At 48.4% G+C, this 18,076-nt stretch overlaps 1 protein-coding gene across 1 annotated transcript; it reads left to right on the top strand.

Annotated features, from left to right (window-relative positions):
* Positions 1 to 1,350: 1,350 nt before the first annotated feature.
* On the top strand, positions 1,351 to 10,254 carry HMGB1 (high mobility group box 1). The gene is made up of 5 exons (XM_040583633.1): positions 1,351 to 1,544; positions 4,448 to 4,610; positions 4,887 to 5,032; positions 6,043 to 6,217; positions 8,261 to 10,254. The coding sequence occupies exons 2-5, from the start codon at positions 4,461 to 4,463 to the stop codon at positions 8,435 to 8,437; spliced, it is 648 nt and encodes a 215-aa protein (XP_040439567.1). The 5' UTR covers positions 1,351 to 1,544; positions 4,448 to 4,460; the 3' UTR covers positions 8,438 to 10,254.
* The last annotated feature ends 7,822 nt before the right edge of the window (positions 10,255 to 18,076 follow it).

Below are 18,076 nucleotides of genomic sequence, written 5' to 3' on the forward strand. Positions count from 1 at the left end.
ACTGAAAGCTATTAGCCACGGTCCCAGCAAAGAGAACAGAGGCACTTTATCAATTATTGTCAGATGGAACTACTTTAAACTTTATTGTTAGTCACAAATGTTTACATGTAAATAGCTGATTTTGACAGCCTACCTAATTATCACGTTTTCGTAAAATCTTCTGTCCATGAAGTTTTGGAAAGGTTTCTGGTCTGGCACATGAGGATTTGTCCTATTCTCACATTTAGGTGGCCGACAAGGCTTTTAAGCATTGTACAGACCATTTCTTAATGTTACCTGCTGCTCACATTGCTGGCGCAACAACAGTTACAAGGTAAGAATGGTTTTTAACATGTGCACCTGTATACAACTCCCTGCATTCCAGCGGGTGACTCGGTAGGTGCATTGACAGCGCCTTTGGGGAAGGTCAGCGGCCCCGGGCTTGCGCGCACCCGTGAAGGTAAATGTAGATGGCAAAGCGGACGTAAAGGGTATTTATTCCTTGACAGTCCTCTATGGACGATTCGCACAGTGCCAGCGACTACAGGAAAGCGGGGAGAGGTGCGGCCGGGAAGGACGTGGGGGGACACGGCCCAGGCCCCGGCTTTTCCCCAGCTCGGCCGGGACGTGCGGGCTGGAGCCCGGGGCCGCCTTCCAGGAGCGTGGAGAACCAGAGAGGGGCTGCCCGGCCGCCCCTGCTCACCCAGGGGGTGGTTTCGAAGAGAGCCCAGACCTTCCGATCCCCATCTTGCGGAGCACAGACCCATTTCTGGGGAAAACCACCAGCGCGCACCTCCCGCAACACCCCCAGAGCTGCGCACGCCGCCGCAGGCAGCGCCCGTGTGCCGGCCCGCGCCGTGCGACGGCTGCCGCCGGGCGAGAGAAGGCGGCACCGGCGTGCTCGCCCCCCGCCGAGCCCCGCTGCGCGCTGAGCCCGGGTTCCCGCGTCCGTGCTGCGGGGCGGCGCTGGCCGGCGGGGAGGTGCCGCACGGGGTGCGGAGGCACTGCCGGGGCGGCCGCAGTATCGCTCAGCGGCAGCGGCGCCGGCGCCCTCGCTCACCCCGGGGCGGCAGGGGCCGGGCGTAGGGGTCTGCCCAGGGCGGCACGGGGACGGCCCCGGCGGTGCGGGGGCACCGGGCGGTGCGGCGGCGGCCCGCGCTCCTCGCAGGCGGCAGCGCGGCGCTGAGCCGCCACCTCGGAACTCTGCATCCCGCCGCCGCCCGGCTCCCTCCACTCACTTTTATATTTGCGCGCCCTTTCAATCCTCAGTGACGTGTCCCGCGCCGCGCCCAATCGGCGGAGCTCTCTGGTCAGGACAATGGAAGGGCCTCAGCCAATCGGCGCGGCGGCTGGCTTGGCGGCAGCCAATGGGGACGGGGCTGTGTTGAGAGTAATGTTACCAGCGCTGAGAGTGTGAGGAGGCTGCGTATCGATCCCGCTCTCACAGCCATTGCGGTGCACCGGGCTACACAGGGACCCAGGCAGCGCTGGGGCCGGGCGGGCGGCCGGTGTAGCGTCTCTGGGGCTCGGGGCCGAGCGAGGGCTGCGTGCCGACTCTGACACGGGTGAGTACGCGCCGGGGCCCGCCGGGCCGGCCGGGCGCGCTCGCCCGCCCGCTCGCAGCCGGGCGGCGAGCCGGCGCTGGCCGCCGTGCCGCCGCCGCTGCCTGGCCGCGGAGCGTGGGGCAGCGACGGCTCGGGTGCCGGCACACAAAGGCGAGCCGCGCTGTGCCCGGGAGACCCTTCCCGGGCGGCGAGCCCCCCGGCCGGGGCGGGGCGGGGGCGCCGGGGGCGCGGGCGGCGGGCGACTTCGGGAGCGGGGCGGCGGGAGGGAGGCAGACGGGCGAAGGAAGCCGCCTGAGCGGGGGGGCGGGGAGCGGAGGGAAGGGGGGGTGAGTGAGCGAGCGGCTGGGGGGCGCCCGCCGCGGGGGGCGCGGGCCGCGCCGTGCCCTGCCGTAAGCCGCTTACGGTACCTCGCCGTAGCCATCGCTGCGGCGGCGGGGCAGCCGGCGGGCACGGGCGCGGCGAGGCGGCGGGGGCTCCGGGCGGGCCGCGTCGCGCTGCCGGCCACCGCCGGGGCGGTGAGGAGCGCGGGGGCAGCGGGGCGCGGGCCGGGGAGCCGCTGGCCCCGCGGCCGCCCGGCTGTAACATGGCTGACGGGAGCCGCGAGCGAGAAAACAAGGCGAGCGGCGGCGGAGCAGAGAGACGCTCGGGCGGGCGGGGGCGCAGTTCGGGGGAACTTTTTTTTCCAGCCGCCGCCGCTCGCTCGGGCACGGGGCCCGGGGCCGAGGGGCCGCGGAACTCGGCGGGGCGCGGGAGCGAGCGGGGGTCCCCGCCGGGGCTCTGCCCGCGCCGCCGGGGCTCGGGCGGGCGCTGGAAGCACGCCGGCCCCCCCACCCCCCCGCTCCCCCCGCACCCACCCACCTCCCCCCGGCTGCCTCCCGCCCGCCCTCCCCCGGCTGCAATGGCTGAGCGTGTGCGCCAGGGTAGCGGGCGCGCTCACACAAAGGGAAGGGAAGGGAGGAAGGAGCCATGTTCTCTGCGCGGCGGCGGGCGCGGGCGACGCCAGCAGCGGCCATTCCGCGCCGCCCGGCTCTGCCGCCGCGCCTCCGCGGGCTGGGGGTCGCCGCCCGGCCCTGCCGCGGCCCCTCGGCGAGGGTCCCGCGGCCTGGCGCGCCCGCCCCGCCCGTCGGGCTGCGGGGGGGTGGGGGGAAGCAGCTCGCTCTCCTCAGCGCACAAAATGGAAGGAGACTCGGCGGCGGGTGACCTCCTCCGCCAGGAGCCTGCGCCATGGCGGCCGCTCCCGCCGCCACCGCCGCTGCGGCGGCGCAGGCCGCGCCTCGCCGGCCAGGCCTCATGGCGGCGGAGAGCGGGGCAGGCCTGCGGACGGCGCGCCCCGCCGCGGGGGGCCGGGGGCGGCGGCCGGCAGGGCGCTTTGTCCCGGGGCTGCCGGCGACGGCCGGGACCGGGGGTCGCCGCCTGCGGGCGGCCGCCGGCCCCGCTGCTCGCCCCTGGGCATGTGCTTGCGGGCTGCGAGCCTTCGCGTGAATGTAAAATAAAATTTGCACAGCTTTTCCCCAATAACGGGACCACTCTTTTTTTTCTTTTTTTTTCTTTTTTTTTTTTTCTTCCCCCTCCTTCCCGCAGGTCTCTTAAGGGACTTGAGAAGTTTTTCTCTGTCCCCTCCGCAGGGGAGACGTCCAAAATGGCGGGAAGGCGGCTTTTAAACGCCAGCTCGCTGTCGCAGCGCTCCGGTGGGGGTGCCTGACCCCCGCCGCCCCTCGGCTCCGCTGAGGCAGCCCGGCCCGGGGCCGGTGGGCAGTGGCCTGGCCCGGGCCCGGCTGGAGCTGGAAACGTCTCCATGGCAGGCAGGAGCGGCTCCTGCTTCTTCAGTTCTTGTTTACTTGATAGAAACTTCAAACCGGACGTGTTTAGTCACACAGCAGAAATCTGTTTCTGTCTGTCCGCCAAACCGATAGGAAATACTGCTTCTGTGGCCATACAGCCAGGCTCTGCGTCCTCCCGCCCGCCCCCCCCCCCTTTTTTTTTTAAAATACTCTTTTTCTTTTTTTTTTCCTCTTTCAATTCTTGCTGAAGAGCAGTTTGTCAGGGTGCAAGTGGCTTCTTCCAGGGAGCTGAGAAGAAATACTCTGAATGTCTGATTTGGGTGTGAAAGTTCCAGGAAGGTATTTTTCATTCCCTCTGAGTCCCTGAAAGAGTCAGACGGTCCTTGCGCTCAGGCTCTGCTAGTCATATGTAAATGTCATACTTTTCGCGTCCCTGGCTTGGTTATAACATGTTTTACCGAGTGCGGTGGTTCATTCCTGTATTTCTAGGTATACATACAAAGAGTAGGCTTTTGCAGTGCACATAAAGCAGAATGATAATATACAGCGTTAAAAAAAATAAATAATTCTTTTGTAAACGAGTGCCCAAGGCCTACAGGGGAGTGGGATAGAAACACAGGCTGTAGGGGAAAAGGATTTAGTAACCCAGAAGGCCGGCTGAGACAAGATACCCTGGTGCATTTTTCCTCCTCAGAAAATACAATTTATTCTTTCAAAGCATACAATATATTTATCTTTATTCCAGGAATACAATTTATTCCTTCCAAGCACACGATTGATACACTAGCAATAATCACAGAGTACAGTCTCTGCTGCAGTAGTTGTCTTCAGGTTGCTTGGAAGGGATGTTTTTGTTTGCAGGAGACCAGAACTACATGTTTTTTAAGGCCCTTTGAGATTCCAGGTTGCTTGCATTTGGTCACCTCAAACATCGGTAACAGAAGTCTTCGGTAAATTTTCCAGAAGATAAACTTGTTCCCACTGTATGATTTTGGAATACTGCTCCCATGGGTCTTGTTTGGCATGATCCTTTGTTGTAGCTTACTTTCCACCTTAGTTTGTAGAAACTACAAGTTTTAAGGGTTTGTTGTTTCCCTCCCCCCCCCCCCCCCTTTGTTACAGAAAATCATCAAAAATGGGCAAAGGCGATCCTAAAAAGCCGAGAGGTAAAATGTCTTCATACGCCTTCTTTGTGCAAACCTGCCGGGAGGAGCACAAGAAGAAACATCCAGATGCTTCAGTGAACTTTTCAGAGTTCTCAAAAAAATGCTCAGAACGATGGAAGGTAGGAATAACCGCTTAAAAGAAGAAAAAACCCACATAACCCTAAATGACTGCTTTGTGTGAAATACTATTTGAGGTTATAAATTATTTAAAAGTTCAGGTTTTGGATATTTATGTAGTGCAGTTGTAAGTTGTGTTAACTGCTCGTTGTTCTTGCCTTACCTTTAGCTCCCCCAACTGAAATTTTGGAAATGGACTTGGTTAGAATCTTAAAAGACCAAAATCCTTTTGAGTCCCTTCCAACTTGAGGTACTCTGTGATTCTAATTGCCTTTCAGACTATGTCTTCTAAGGAGAAAGGGAAGTTTGAAGATATGGCAAAGGCTGACAAGCTTCGTTATGAAAAAGAAATGAAAAACTATGTACCACCTAAGGGTGAAACAAAAAAGAAGTTCAAGGATCCAAATGCACCGAAGAGGCCTCCGTAAGTAGATTTATAGTTTTAGGTTATCTTGTTTGGGATCATCATACTGGAGCATATCTATAAAATAGATGATCATTTTATCGAGGCTTAGAAGCTTCAGAAGTAACGAGGCTACATGATCTTCCTGACCAGTGGCATAAAGATAGGTTGAAATTTCAGTTACGAATACCAAGTTTTTATTTTTGGGCTGGCCCACTATCAAAGTTGGAATGTCAGCCATTGCAATTAGATGCAGAAATCTACACTGTGCGGTTCTGACTGATTTTCCCAATTTCTGTTAAAGGCATCATTCTAGTGTAAAGAACTTCAGGCCCTGCTCTCCCCACCTGTTGGCTTGAGCAGAATTTTTCATTGGCAGTCCATGTAAAATCAGAGGCTTTTGCACAGGACAGGTTAGAGGGTGGATTTTGTGCAAAATCAGCTTGGAGAACTCAAACTTCACCCACTATGTAAAGACAGCTGACTTCAGGTTCACCTCCTGCTAGACACCAATACTTCGTAGTGATACATTTTGTGTGTGTGTTTTAAATAGAGTTGATGCTGAAAGAAATGGGGAAGTTCCTGTACCAGTAAATGGTCTTATCTGGGCTGATGCCGTCATCTGGAAATCCTGATTTTTAACAACAAATGTTGCAGCTTCTGTGCCTTTAAACAATTCTTACATAACATCTGCTCCCCTGGTATTATTCACTTACTCTCTTTTTGTTGAGATTTTCTTTCTTTGTATGTGGTATATAAAATTTGCTCTTCTGGGGGTCCTGCCAAAAATGGGACTAGATGTGCAGCATTACTTAAGAGACAAGGATGCATTAAGTTTTCAAAGTAGTTTGTTTGAGTTTAATACTTTCTGTTGTAATTAACATCTGTCTCACTTTTAGGTGCTTTTCCAAAACATTCTTAAGAAACTGTAACAAGGGTCACAAAACTGTCTGTTGTGGTAAAGTCCAAGATTAAAATTATCTTCTAAATTATCTTCTTTTTTTCTTCTTTTTTTAAAATTTCTTCTCTAGTTCGGCTTTTTTCTTGTTTTGCTCTGAGTTTCGTCCAAAAATCAAAGGAGAACATCCTGGTCTGTCCATTGGGGATGTTGCAAAGAAACTGGGAGAAATGTGGAACAACACCGCTGCAGATGATAAACAGCCTTATGAAAAAAAGGCTGCTAAACTGAAGGAGAAGTATGAAAAGGTAACACTGACATTTATGGAGATCATTTGGGGGAGGTCAAGCCTCAGTTTAGATGTTTCTTCCCTTCTCGTGTACTCTGGTGTTGCAGATCATAATACGCTAATGACAAACTTCATTGTATTTGTTGGAAAATACCGTATAAGGGGGCATACGGTTTGTTACTGTAACATTAAATTGCAGTCCTTTGTGTTGAACTGTTTGCATTCATCTGTAATTCAGGACCGTTAATGATGGTTTAATGGATACCATGGTGTCTGCATTGTTATTAAAACCATAGGTCACAGCAGTATCTGAGTTAAGTTGGTAGTGTTAAGTAACGGTAGTAAAGAATGATTTGGTTCTCCCTAATTTTGGAGTTACTGATGAGCATCCCTGAACATTAGGATAATTGATACACATAGATGCTTTTTACAGGTTATTCTTGGGATAATGTCAGAACACTAAGGAGATGCTAATTTTAAACGTATTTTTTCCTGTACCTAGTTTGTGTCCATCTCCTTTCTACTAATTAACATAGTTAATAATACATGCGGAACAGCGTGTCACACAATTTCTTGAATTACTGAAGCTAAATTCCACTATTATAATTGGAGCTGTAGAATCGGGTTGTGCACACAGGGTAGTGTTGCTTGTGTTTTTACTTCCAGGGGCAGATTCCCATCCCAAAACCAAGGGAGGGGAGGGCATGCATGTTAGCATCCCGTGATGGTGCTTTATGCACTTATAGCTAACGTATAGCAATCTGTATCAGCCACCTATAGCTAATGTTTACCACGTTGATCCATTTGTGTGCCGTGACCTTCCTCTGTGTGTTTCTCCTGCTGGGAAACAAAGCGACTTTAAAATTGTAGTGAGCAGGGTGGCCCCTTTGAGTCCTTATTATGTGCTGGAGAGGAATTACAGGGTCTAGAAGCTTTCCCACATTGTCCTTCCTATGGAACTTAAACTCTTCAGCGTGGTAGTTGGTTGTATATGCAGCCAAGGCGACTCTGAGAGTTTTTATATGGTAGAGTTATTAATCTTTATTCCCAGATATTTTAATCTTCACTAGTACTGTCCTTGTTTCGTACACTTACAAATGGGGTTTTAAGGTGCGGTAATGTCAGTGTTTCACTGCTTGGCCTTTGACTTCGTGGCTGTTGTACCTTTTGAAAATCTCATGCTAAGCTTTAAGGGAGTCTGAGGGAACTGAAAGATGATTTTATTACTGAAAGTGACGTTTACTGGGTGGGGAATATTTGAAGATTTGGACCATCTACGTAAAAAGGTTGACGTTTCTCTGTAGCTGGTATGTTTCTGTCTTGTAGATCATACCTACCTAATTGTTTTTGTTATTTTGGCACAAAGTCAGGAAGTCTAACCACTTTTCTGGTTTGGTTTTCCAGGTACAGATTTGACTTCCTGGTAACAGGAACTGAATTTTGTGCGTTATAAATGACTAGAATAAATTTATTGCATGCAGAAGGTGGCACTGTCTACCCTTTAATCAAGTTCTTGTACCTTTTATTTTGTAAACTTGAGTTAGGCAGAATTCTGTATAACTGCTCTTCACTGAGGCATAACATTGTGAATATTAGGCCATGTCATTGTAATGTGTTTCAGATGGCTAATTACAATTTTGTACCTTAAAGAAGGATTCTCCTGTGCACTTCTTTAGGCATTGTAGAAGGTAGGGCAAGAAAGGCACCTTAAGAGGTCTCCCTACTTCATTTCCTTATGGGATAGTGGGCTCAGCTGTGCCTTTACCATCTGAGGCAGTAGCTTTTCCAACCTGTTCCCAGAAGCCTAACAGTGGTGATCCCTCAGCAGCAGTAAGCAGTGTGTTCCAGTGTCAGTATCATGTCTGTGTTAGCGGGTTCCCCTTTGTTTGGCATTGGGCCTCTGTTCACCTTGTAGCTGAACAGCTCCCGATCCTGCCCCAGTGGATGTGGAGAAGGGGCAGATATGTGGGTGGCTCTGGTTTCACAAGTACCATTTGGAAGTTGCTCAGAGCTCTTGGCTGGTTAAATCTTTGAGAGATTCTTCCTGCTTTTCTCCTCCAAGGATATTGCTGCATACCGGGCCAAAGGGAAGGTTGATGCAGGCAAAAAAGTAGTTGCCAAGGCTGAGAAGAGCAAGAAGAAGAAGGAGGAGGAGGAAGATGAGGATGAAGATGAAGAGGATGAAGAGGATGAAGAAGAGGAAGAGGAGGAGGATGAAGATGATGATGATGATGAATAAGTCTCTTTTAGAGCAATTTCTTTCTTGTCTATAAAGCATTTAACCCCCCTGTACACAACTCACTCCTTTTAAAGAAAAAAAAAATTGAAATGTAAGGCTGTGTAAGATTTGTTTTTAAACTGTACAGTGTCTCTTTTTTTGTATAGTTAACACACTACCGAATGTGTCTTTAGATAGCCCTGTCCTTAGTGGTATTTCAATGGCCACTAACCTTGCCTGGTACAGTGTGGGGGTTGTAAATTGGCATGGGAGTTTTAAAGCAGGTTCTTGTTGGTGCACAGCACAAATTAGTTATATACGGGGATGGAGTTCATTTTTCATCTTCAGTTGTCTCTGATGCATCATAAAAATAATTGTTGTTCTGTTAACTGAATACCACTCTGTAATTGCAAAAAGGAAAAAAAAAAGTTGCAGCTGTTTTGTTGACATTCTGAATGCTTCTAAGTAAATACAATTTTTTTTTATTAGTATTGTTGTCCTTTTAATAGGTGCCCTTGAAAAATCACACTTTTTCTTTTCTCTCTCTCTTTTCTTTTCTTTTTTTTTTTTTTTTTTTTTTTTTTTTTTTTTTTTTTTGAGGGGAACTCATCTTTTGCTTTATTGAATGCCCTTATGGGATCACGGGAATATTACTGTTTTCATCTTTCATATAACCAGCTGATAAACAAAGCTTTGATCTGCATACCCTGCATAGTCATGATAGGGTAAGAAAAATATATAGGCATATGATCAAAGAATATTCTTCCGTAACTGGAAACAAAACAAAAAATTCAATCTCAACAAACTGCTATTCGGTCAGATTTTTGTGAAATGTAATGTTCTATTAAGTTGCATGAGTTTACCAGTCTTGGACAGTTGAGAAGTTTAGAGTTCAATTTTACAGAAACGAAATGTTTTGGGGGGAGGGCGGGGAGGGAGGGAATGTTAAATTTTGTCCTAGAAGGACCCATAGGAAGAGTGTATGTCCATCCAGTGTAGAGAAATTTACATGTGTGACTCTGTTACCATGTAATGGAAGTTGTATTTGTAAATCTCTGAACACTTGTGAGCGATGAGCGTACCTAAAAATGTGTAAAGTTAAAAGCATGAAATTACCATATTATTTTTTGGTGACAGGTCTGGTGATGGCCACGGGCTTTATACCATGAAACTCTCCTGGTAGCAAATGGCCCACGAGAAATGATTTTTCTTTCTAAGATTTCTATAAATGGTACCATTATTATTTGTTAAATCTATGTAAATTCATATTTGTATTCTTGAAATTCTAGTTTTAGCCCTTTAAACAAAGTTGTATATTGTCTCAAATTGAAAATGAGATAAGATGTATTTTTCCTGTTAGGTTTTATACCGCACTCTTGATGTTTGCCCATTTTTAAGTTAAATATAGCTGTATGGAAAAGTACATTTTATTAAATTTTGCATTAAAAAATGAAATGTTTATGGTATACCAACAATGTCTAATTTGGTCAAATACAGTTCTCTTCCAAAACCAAAGTTAAGGGTTTTTTTGCATACTTAGTAAAATTTCAAGTGCTGGCAACTGTTAACTATTTTCACATATACCTGCTTACCAGTTTGGGGGACAATTTGGCAGTTTTGTGGTTACAAAATTATGGTTCTCTTAAGTGCCAGTGTTTAAAAAAAAAAAAAAGCATTCTTGTAATTTTACACGCTTTTGTGATGGAGTATTGTTTTGTTATACAATTTTGACTTTCAGATTCTTATTTCAATTTGCATTTATGTATAACTTCAGGAGAAATATTGAACATCTGAATCCTGGATGATACTAATAAACTAATAATTGCAGAGGTTTTAAATACTTAGTTAAATGGCTCACTTAATATCCTAAGGGTGGGGTTTGGGGTTTTTTTGTGTGTGTTGGTGTTTTCAGGTACATCCATCCCTGGTTTCTGTTTCAAACAGAAGAACAGTGCTGTTGACTAGGTCTCAATATAGAAAGCTTAGGACAGATAGATTTTTGTATTTATTTTTTTTTCTCCTTAAACTGGATATTGCCCATTCAGATGCCCATAACTGATTACAAATACATTTTCTGTGCTGAAGGGTTTTTCCTCAGGTCATCAGAGGAAAGTAGACACGTGTCTTGTTCTCGGAACGAATATACTTAATGAGATCCCTGTGATCTTGTGCCTTTATTCTTGGTGTTGACAGAAGTAACCTAGAGGATTCCGCTGATCTTGGAAGATGAGTAGCGAGCGCTTAGCCAGCAGCCAGGCATGGCGTTCACCTTTATCTTTCGGGTTAACACATTGATAACAAAGAGAGCGTGCTCAAGGCTGAAGAGGGTAGGTAATACAATAATGATAAATGCTGCTTGCAGAGGAAAAGCAGCCCCAGTACTGTGCTGCAGAGGCTGGTGATGGTTGGGAGGTGTACCAGAGCCTCCGGGGCTCTCCAGGAGCAGCTGTGGGTTTCTTACGAGCAGTTGGTATGTGCTTGTAAATCGGCTGAGCTTGCACACCTCTATGGGACTGAAGTCTTTGCTTGTGTCTTCTAGAAAACTTCTGACATGATGAAACCGCTGTTTCTGGAGGGGAATTGTAGGAAGATTAATTCTTTTAAAGTAAGAACTTCTGAGCATTGCTGGAAAGGACCTGCCTGGTCCCCTGCTGTTGTCCTCTCCCCTGCGAGCTCCACCGGTTAAATAATTCTCTTGGTCAAAACTCTGGCTGATACTTGGCACCAATAGGTCAGACTTTACTACTACAAGGTTACTTGATACAAGGTTGGTTATTGCTGACGCTTGAATCTGCCTTGTGATCTTTAAAAGTGCTTCTTGCTGAGGGATAATGAACAGTGAAATTACAACTGTTAAGGCAGCGGTTCCCTACAAGGGAACTGGATGGCATTGGCATTGCTGTCAAAATGAAAAGCATTTCCTAGGGCTTTAACCTTCACATAGATGCTTGATGTAGAGGGAAAAAAGGCTTTTCCTGGTTTGAAAAAAAACACCAGATGGGGATGGTTTGGAGAGAACTTGCGTGTTAACAAGCAGTCATTACGGTATCGTCCACGCCAAACGAAGCCGTGCTGGTTTTATTGTTGTTTATCTCAAGTTGGTCCTGAAAGGAGCTGCAGTTGTAGCCACCTGCTTTCTAGGCATGCTCTGTAATTTTACGCTGGTTTAACAAAACGTACGGACAGCATTCGTATCTTCTGCTGTGCTTTCAGTGTCACACCGGCTCTAGCAAAAAGTTGAGCTTATTTAACAAAATGTTTCTGTTCAGGCAGACAGGCCCCTGGAAAGCTGAAGTATCAAGTGGCTGTAAAGATTTCTGCAGCTTAATTAGGGTGATGCTGACACTGAGCCCCTTTACAGCTCCTTTCATCGGTGTAACCAGCCCACTGTGAAAGAGAAAGGGCTGAGTAACAGCTGGGTTGAGGCTTGCTAGAAAGCGGGAAGATGGGTTTGCGTGACCCTGCCAGAAGAGGAGCTGGGTGGACAGCAGCCACAGCACTAGGTTCTCTAGGTGGGTGACAAAGCCAAGCTTGAAAAAAAGCTTTCCTGATTTTTGCTAGCCTAAAGGTTAAACCTACTAGTTAGAATAAATGTTCCCGTTGCGCCTTCCCAGCTATGCCTGACAGAAGATCAAAGGAATTAAGTTGATGTGCTGCGTTGGGTTGTAATACGTTATTCAATACCAAGTCTGTCACAGAGATGTGGCAAGATACAAAGACACTGTTTAATACAAGAGATGATTAATTTTCACCGTTTCCAGGCTCTGCCAGTAGTAGCTGACCAGCTACAGGCTTTTAGGACACTAATGTACATATCATTTTATTAATAACAGTAAAACACCAAGTATTTTCAAACAACGTTCCTTCATCGTATTCTTTAGCTGGTCGTTGGGCTGTACTTCACTACAGATTACGGATCGTGTCTTTCAGGGGCTGCTTTAGAAGAAAACAAGTGTGTGCAGTTTTCCTTTGGCGGGCTGTGACATGTTATTTTAGCCCCTGAAATACATTAAGGGGCGTTTTACAAATGAGCTAGTCCAATGCAGTGCCTAAACGTGGGTGTTATTGATAAAACTTTTCCACAGACTTCGCTACTGGATTGCATCCTACATCTCAAAACCACTTTGAGCTGGTATTAATTTAGTCTAGGATAGGTTTGCTTTAAATGAGCACCAGCCTTTATTCCAAAAGAATGTCCTTGTAGACAAGCTGTCAGACTTTCTTCTGGTGTTTGAGTGAAAAGATAGGAAAAGTAAATCTCCAAGACTTTTGTATTGTTTTGCAGAAGTTGTATTTTTATTTTGTATGTGTTGTGCTTTGGCTTTTCTTTAGACAGTACTTCCAGCAGAAAAACAAAGATGGATTTTTCTCCACAATGAATTTGTTTTTAAGAATGAAGATCAGATTGCTCTTACGACTGCTTCAAGCTGTTGAAAAATACAGCGTGGCTTCTGCTTCAGGAGCACCTAATTTTGAAATCCATCTTGCTGAAGCTATTGCTATTAGAGGTGACCCGCAAGAGAGACAAGCCTTCCCTTTTGCCACTTTATGATGGAATAAAAGACTTAGCTATAAATAAGCGTGGTCTACCTGTTTGCTGCATCAGAAGCTCAAGCCTTCGCTGCAGCACGAGTGCTCAGGATCAAATTAAGCGGTGAGATGGCAGAGCAGCAAGGAGCAAGCAAGATGGGCAAGCCTGGTTTTTTTAGCTACACCTTTTAAAATCTTGTTTATATTGCTAAAACATTTGACCTAAACGATGAGCATTTGTCGCAAAGGAAGTTCATCCTAATGGTTCCAACAGCCTTTTATCTATTAAGGTGGCAAAAGCTCAAATCACACATTTCTGACCTCCCAAAAGTTCTTCAATAAAACCAGGAAAGACCAAATGCTACAGCTTGAATGTCTGGAAAGGACCCAGCTCCCCGCACACCTTACAGCAGCAAGAGGTCACCATTTAAATGCTTTTTGCAAGATGCCATTCAAAAAATCAGGCTTATTGAGGGGAAACCGAGGACACGTGCCGCAATGTTTGCAAGTGCCTTTGTTACCAAGAATAAAAATAATGTTTTCAAAGAAATGTTTGGGAAGAAATTCCGGCCAAGGTACAACATCCTTGACACCTCCTACTCCTTCCCGAATGTGAGAAATGGAAGAAAGCGCTGCAAATAATACCTTTATGGGAAAAGCCTCCCATGCCAAAGTGCTGGGGGTGACCACACTCTTCCTCAGCCCAGCCCAGGGGGAACATGCCTGTCCCCTAAACTCACACCAGCCAGCAGCACTACAGATGATGCAGGCTTGCAGCAGCCGGGGGTTACCGGTGGCAGCCGGGGGACCCCTCCTTGCTGCCTGCTCACTCCTGGTCCTGGGGAGACATTGGGCATGAAAACTGCCAGGAGGAAGGATGGCGCTGAGAGGCTGGCAGGCTCCTGCCCACGGCTGCGCCATGCAGAGCCTAAGTGGCAGGTGACTCCAGGGCCAGGGGCTCCATTGAAATGGAGATGCAAAGGGAGCAGGGCAGTGGGCTGCAGAGGGGGACCACAGGCACCAGCCCAGTGAAGGCTACGCAGTAAAAAGCAAAATCACGACACTCTTCTAAAAAGAAACCTCTCAACTTTGTGTGGTGATGATTCCTAGAAGAGAGAACTTTCTTGCAAAACGTGTGTTAGTAAATAATTGAGTAAGTGACTCATGTTTTATTATCAGACTTGACTGCAGTGGCGCTTACGCTCGTTTTAGTTTTGTTGACACGTTTCTACTGAAGCCTTCCAATGAGGAAGATGCCATGAACAAGCACTACATTGTAAAACAGATACTGGAAAATGCAGGTGAGGACTGATCACAGCCTGAGCCCCTCGGCACAGGAGCAACTTTAATGCCAGGTTTTGGGGACAGGAGGGTTCGGCTTTGCTATACCAGCCGCCGATGGCAAAGCGCTGGTGGGTTTCTGCTCCAGGAGACTGACAGGCACAGCACCCACGTGGGCATTTGGGCACTTTGCAGGACTGACCCTTTGGGTCCTGCCCCGGACTGATGGCTTGTTCCTGACTTGCACTCCAGGATGTCCAGCTGGCTCCCCGCGGGAGGCTGCCAGAACCTGCCTGCAGCAGGGACCCCCCTTGCACTGGCCTGGCTCGGCTGCGACTGAGCCTCCTTCCAACACGGCTTCCTTTGAGGTGGAAGAAGGAAATGATCTATTTTGGGGAGCATTCATGGCAGTTGTTCAGCAACAGCGGCACCATCTCGAGTGCTGCACACTCCGCTTCTGTGTGAGAGCACCCAGGCTCTGCCTTCCTGCCTCTGCCAGGGGGTCGCCCAGAAGTGCCCCTGACCCCTCCTGCTGCTCCAGAGAGCAGGACTGAGTCTGGCTCCCCCCTGGCTGCCGGAGGTTGGATCCATGCTCCCCAGGTGGGACAGGAGGCTTGTTCTGCTGCCCCACCACCCCCAAACCATTGATGCCATTCCCGTGGTGCTTGGGGATACCCACCAAAGCACACCTAATGCCGGGAGCAGCTCCCGCCTTCCGCAGACCCACAAAATAGGGGGGGGGGGGGAAACCATAATGTCAGTGTTGCCACAGGATGCATCATCCTCAGGATGTGCTACCGTCTGGGATTGGTGTCCCTGCTCCACCAGCCTCGACACTGCTCTTTGAATCCACTGCTCCTACTGACATGGGTTTTTCTTTCCATCTGAATCATTTAATATGACTTCAGAGCACAATGGAGCTGTGATTTTTTGCGAAGCCACCAGCCTGCAGGAAACAGAAGGTCTCTGAATAAAAGGGAGGCTCTTGTTACAACTTCCCTCTTATTTACTGTTCCCAATAGCAGAGAAGTAAAAAGACAATGAATGAAATGGAGGATTAATGACGCGTAGCGCTGAAATATAAACACGGAGACTGCAAGTCCCAGAGCACTGCTCCAAGCGATGGCTTGTACCTGCAACACGCAGAAACCTCACAGCACTGGGACGTCCTGGGTTTAACAAGAATGGGGAAAAGGCAGAGGAGACTTGACAGGCGTTTTTTCAAAGGTAAACATACAAAATGTGAATTTTACAAGGACTTTTCTCTGTCTGTTTAGCGCTCTCAAAACTGGAGTTCAAGTTGGTATCCCCAGTGCTCAACCACTGGCCCACAGCTTTTGCAGGGGAAACTCCCTTTCTCCCGATTTTTTGGCATTCATTTTAAACTCATAAAAGTTCAGGGCAACTCCACCGTCCCACAGAAGGCTTTTTAAAATGCTTCAGAGAGAAACTACTGTGCTGCACAGTGAGTAGCTTTGCTCTTAAAATGGGTTTGGGGCGCTGGGCTTGCTCCCTTCTGCTCTTGCCCTTGGGTTGGTATCCAAGCACCTATAGATTACTAATCGTGGTCCTTATTTTTACCTTTTTAACCAGACATTTACCTGCAGTTGATTTCCAGCTGTAGATGTATTCACACAAGCCTTTGCAAAGGTGTTGAGCACTTCAAGTTAATTGGTAATAAATTAACCTTGGGAGAAGCCTCGGCAGAGCCACGACTTCAAGCAGGCTGTTTCTGTGGGGCCAGTTGTGTGCGTACAGCTTTGTGAAGGTCTTCAGTGAAGCAAAACATAGGAAACGGGAAAACAGGAATGCGTAACACAATTCAAATCGCCTGAAATGTCTTTAATAAAAGGTTGGTTTGTATATCTGAATATCTGTGCCTGCCAGGTAAGTAGTGCTGATTTTTCTGGCTTTTAGATGCTGCATTTAATGTGAGGGTTGAAGCGAAATGGAGAGTGTAATTGTAAAAACTGATAGGGAAGCTGCTCCTGATCCTTATTCAAAACCTCAAAATTGAAACTGTTCCTTTTACAGTTCTCTTTAGAAAACATACATAAAAAAAGTTAATGAAATTTTATTTGGGCTACCTGCAATAATAAAATTCAAGTGACCTAAGTCTGAAAATACCACAATATGCCTGGAAGTGAATATAAAAATCTGGAGCATGTGATATAACTAAGGTAAAAACCAAACTCAACTGATGTGTGTTACCGCAAGACTTGGAGGATTACGTGAGTAGAAGTCTAGGTGGGCAAAGCTGTGGTGCTGGCTCCCTGCTCGCTGCTGAGCCCTGCCCAGGCCCTGCCTTGCCTTCCCCTGCCCAGGCTGGGCGTTTTGCAGCTTGCACGGCACTTTCTCTTTCGCTTTCTCTTTCTTCAGGGCTGTGCCAGATGGGTTGCAACAACCTCCATTGATCGTTTACACTGTTTGCATGGAAATTATAAAAAAAAACCCAAACCCATAATGTTTTTAATATTAGATTTTGTAAAAAATACGGCTTATAAAGCTATGCTGGTGCTGCATTAACTCGGTCAGTGATACCCTATTACATGCCCTTTTTAAAATACTTTTCCATTAACCTCTCAGCTGCAGCTCCCATATTTAAACTCAGTGGGTGTCCCCTGGCCGGGAGGAGAAGGGTGACCCCCGCGGTCCCACCGCCCCGAGCTCCTGGCACTCCAGCCTCCAGGTGACACCTCCAGAAGCTTGGTTTGCTGACAGTTCCCTGGTGAGGAAGAAGAGGTGGGGCAGAGATGCCTGGGATCTCTGGTCAAAGGTATGGGTGCTTCCCATGCAGGTCCTTCACTGCTTGCCTTTGATTTTATTTATTTTACGGTAATTAGTAATAGAGAGGTCCTGAGCAACCCAAATGTGGACAGTCTTTGGAGATCCAGATAACAAAATTTGGGAAGAGTCTGGTTTTTCCTCCTTCCACCTGTTAGAGCCGGTGCTGGAGGCTCTCGGTCGGGATGGGGGTTTGCCACTGGGCCCTGCTGGGTCCCCTGTCTGGCCATGCTGCTATGGCACCCTCTGAGCTGGGGGCACCAGTCCTGTCCTGGCGTTATCCCATGAGGATGCACACGTTGACAGCCTTGCGAGGTCATGGGAGCTGCGTGGCACTGGTCAGCTAGCCAAGCCACGTGCTGCCAGCGCAGCCAACTGCCAACACACGTAAAAGGACATTTTTCCCAAAATCTGGAGTTCCTCAAGGCAGTGAAATACTTAGACTGACTGAATAGTTGGTTGCTATAAGAATCAAAAAACTCTGCTCCTTCAAGAAGACTTACATCCTACAAAAATTATTTTCATCGCGTGCCGGTGAATCACAGCGTTCAGGAGGAGCCCTGACTGCGATGCAGCCAACTCCAAGCAGGTGCTCTGGGACCCGGAGCTGCAAAATGTTGCCTAAACCAGTGGCACTGCCCGGGGGCGGACTGGGGCGTGAGTAAGAGCGCAGGGAGTTTTTTCACTATATGTCTGATGAAAGTCCCTGTGTTTCACATTTCGTTGCTGTAACTGAGCTGCCAGATTTAATGCGTTCGATCTCCAGGGGTTGATGGAAACTGCAGGGATGTTCGTGGTGCTGGACACCGAGGGAATTGTCTTGGCCCCCCACATCCCTGCTGTCCCCATGGCCCCATGGGTGGCAGGTGTGGATGGGGGTTCTGTTCGTCCATGGGGCTCCTTTTGGGAACCCGGGACACACCTCCTGCCCACCTGCTGCTCATCCCAGCGCTACAATTTTGTGGCAGACTAGTCGCATCCTGCTGCTGGAAAATGCTGCTGGATCCCAGGGTTTTGGACCTCGAGGACAGACATCCTAGTGCTCTTACCGGCATTATCCCTGGG

Source organism: Falco naumanni, chromosome 2 (genome assembly GCF_017639655.2).
Source record: "Falco naumanni isolate bFalNau1 chromosome 2, bFalNau1.pat, whole genome shotgun sequence".
NCBI classification, from domain to species: Eukaryota; Metazoa; Chordata; class Aves; order Falconiformes; family Falconidae; genus Falco; species Falco naumanni.

Excerpts from the sequence above, each read along its gene's own strand:
- HMGB1 (XM_040583633.1), top strand. The coding sequence starts at position 4,461 with ATGGGCAAAGGCGATCCTAAAAAGCCGAGAGGTAAAATGTCTTCATAC. Across the intron at positions 4,611-4,886 it reads AATGCTCAGAACGATGGAAG|ACTATGTCTTCTAAGGAGAA; the intron begins GTAGGAATAACC and ends ATTGCCTTTCAG. Across the intron at positions 5,033-6,042 it reads AATGCACCGAAGAGGCCTCC|TTCGGCTTTTTTCTTGTTTT; the intron begins GTAAGTAGATTT and ends TTTCTTCTCTAG.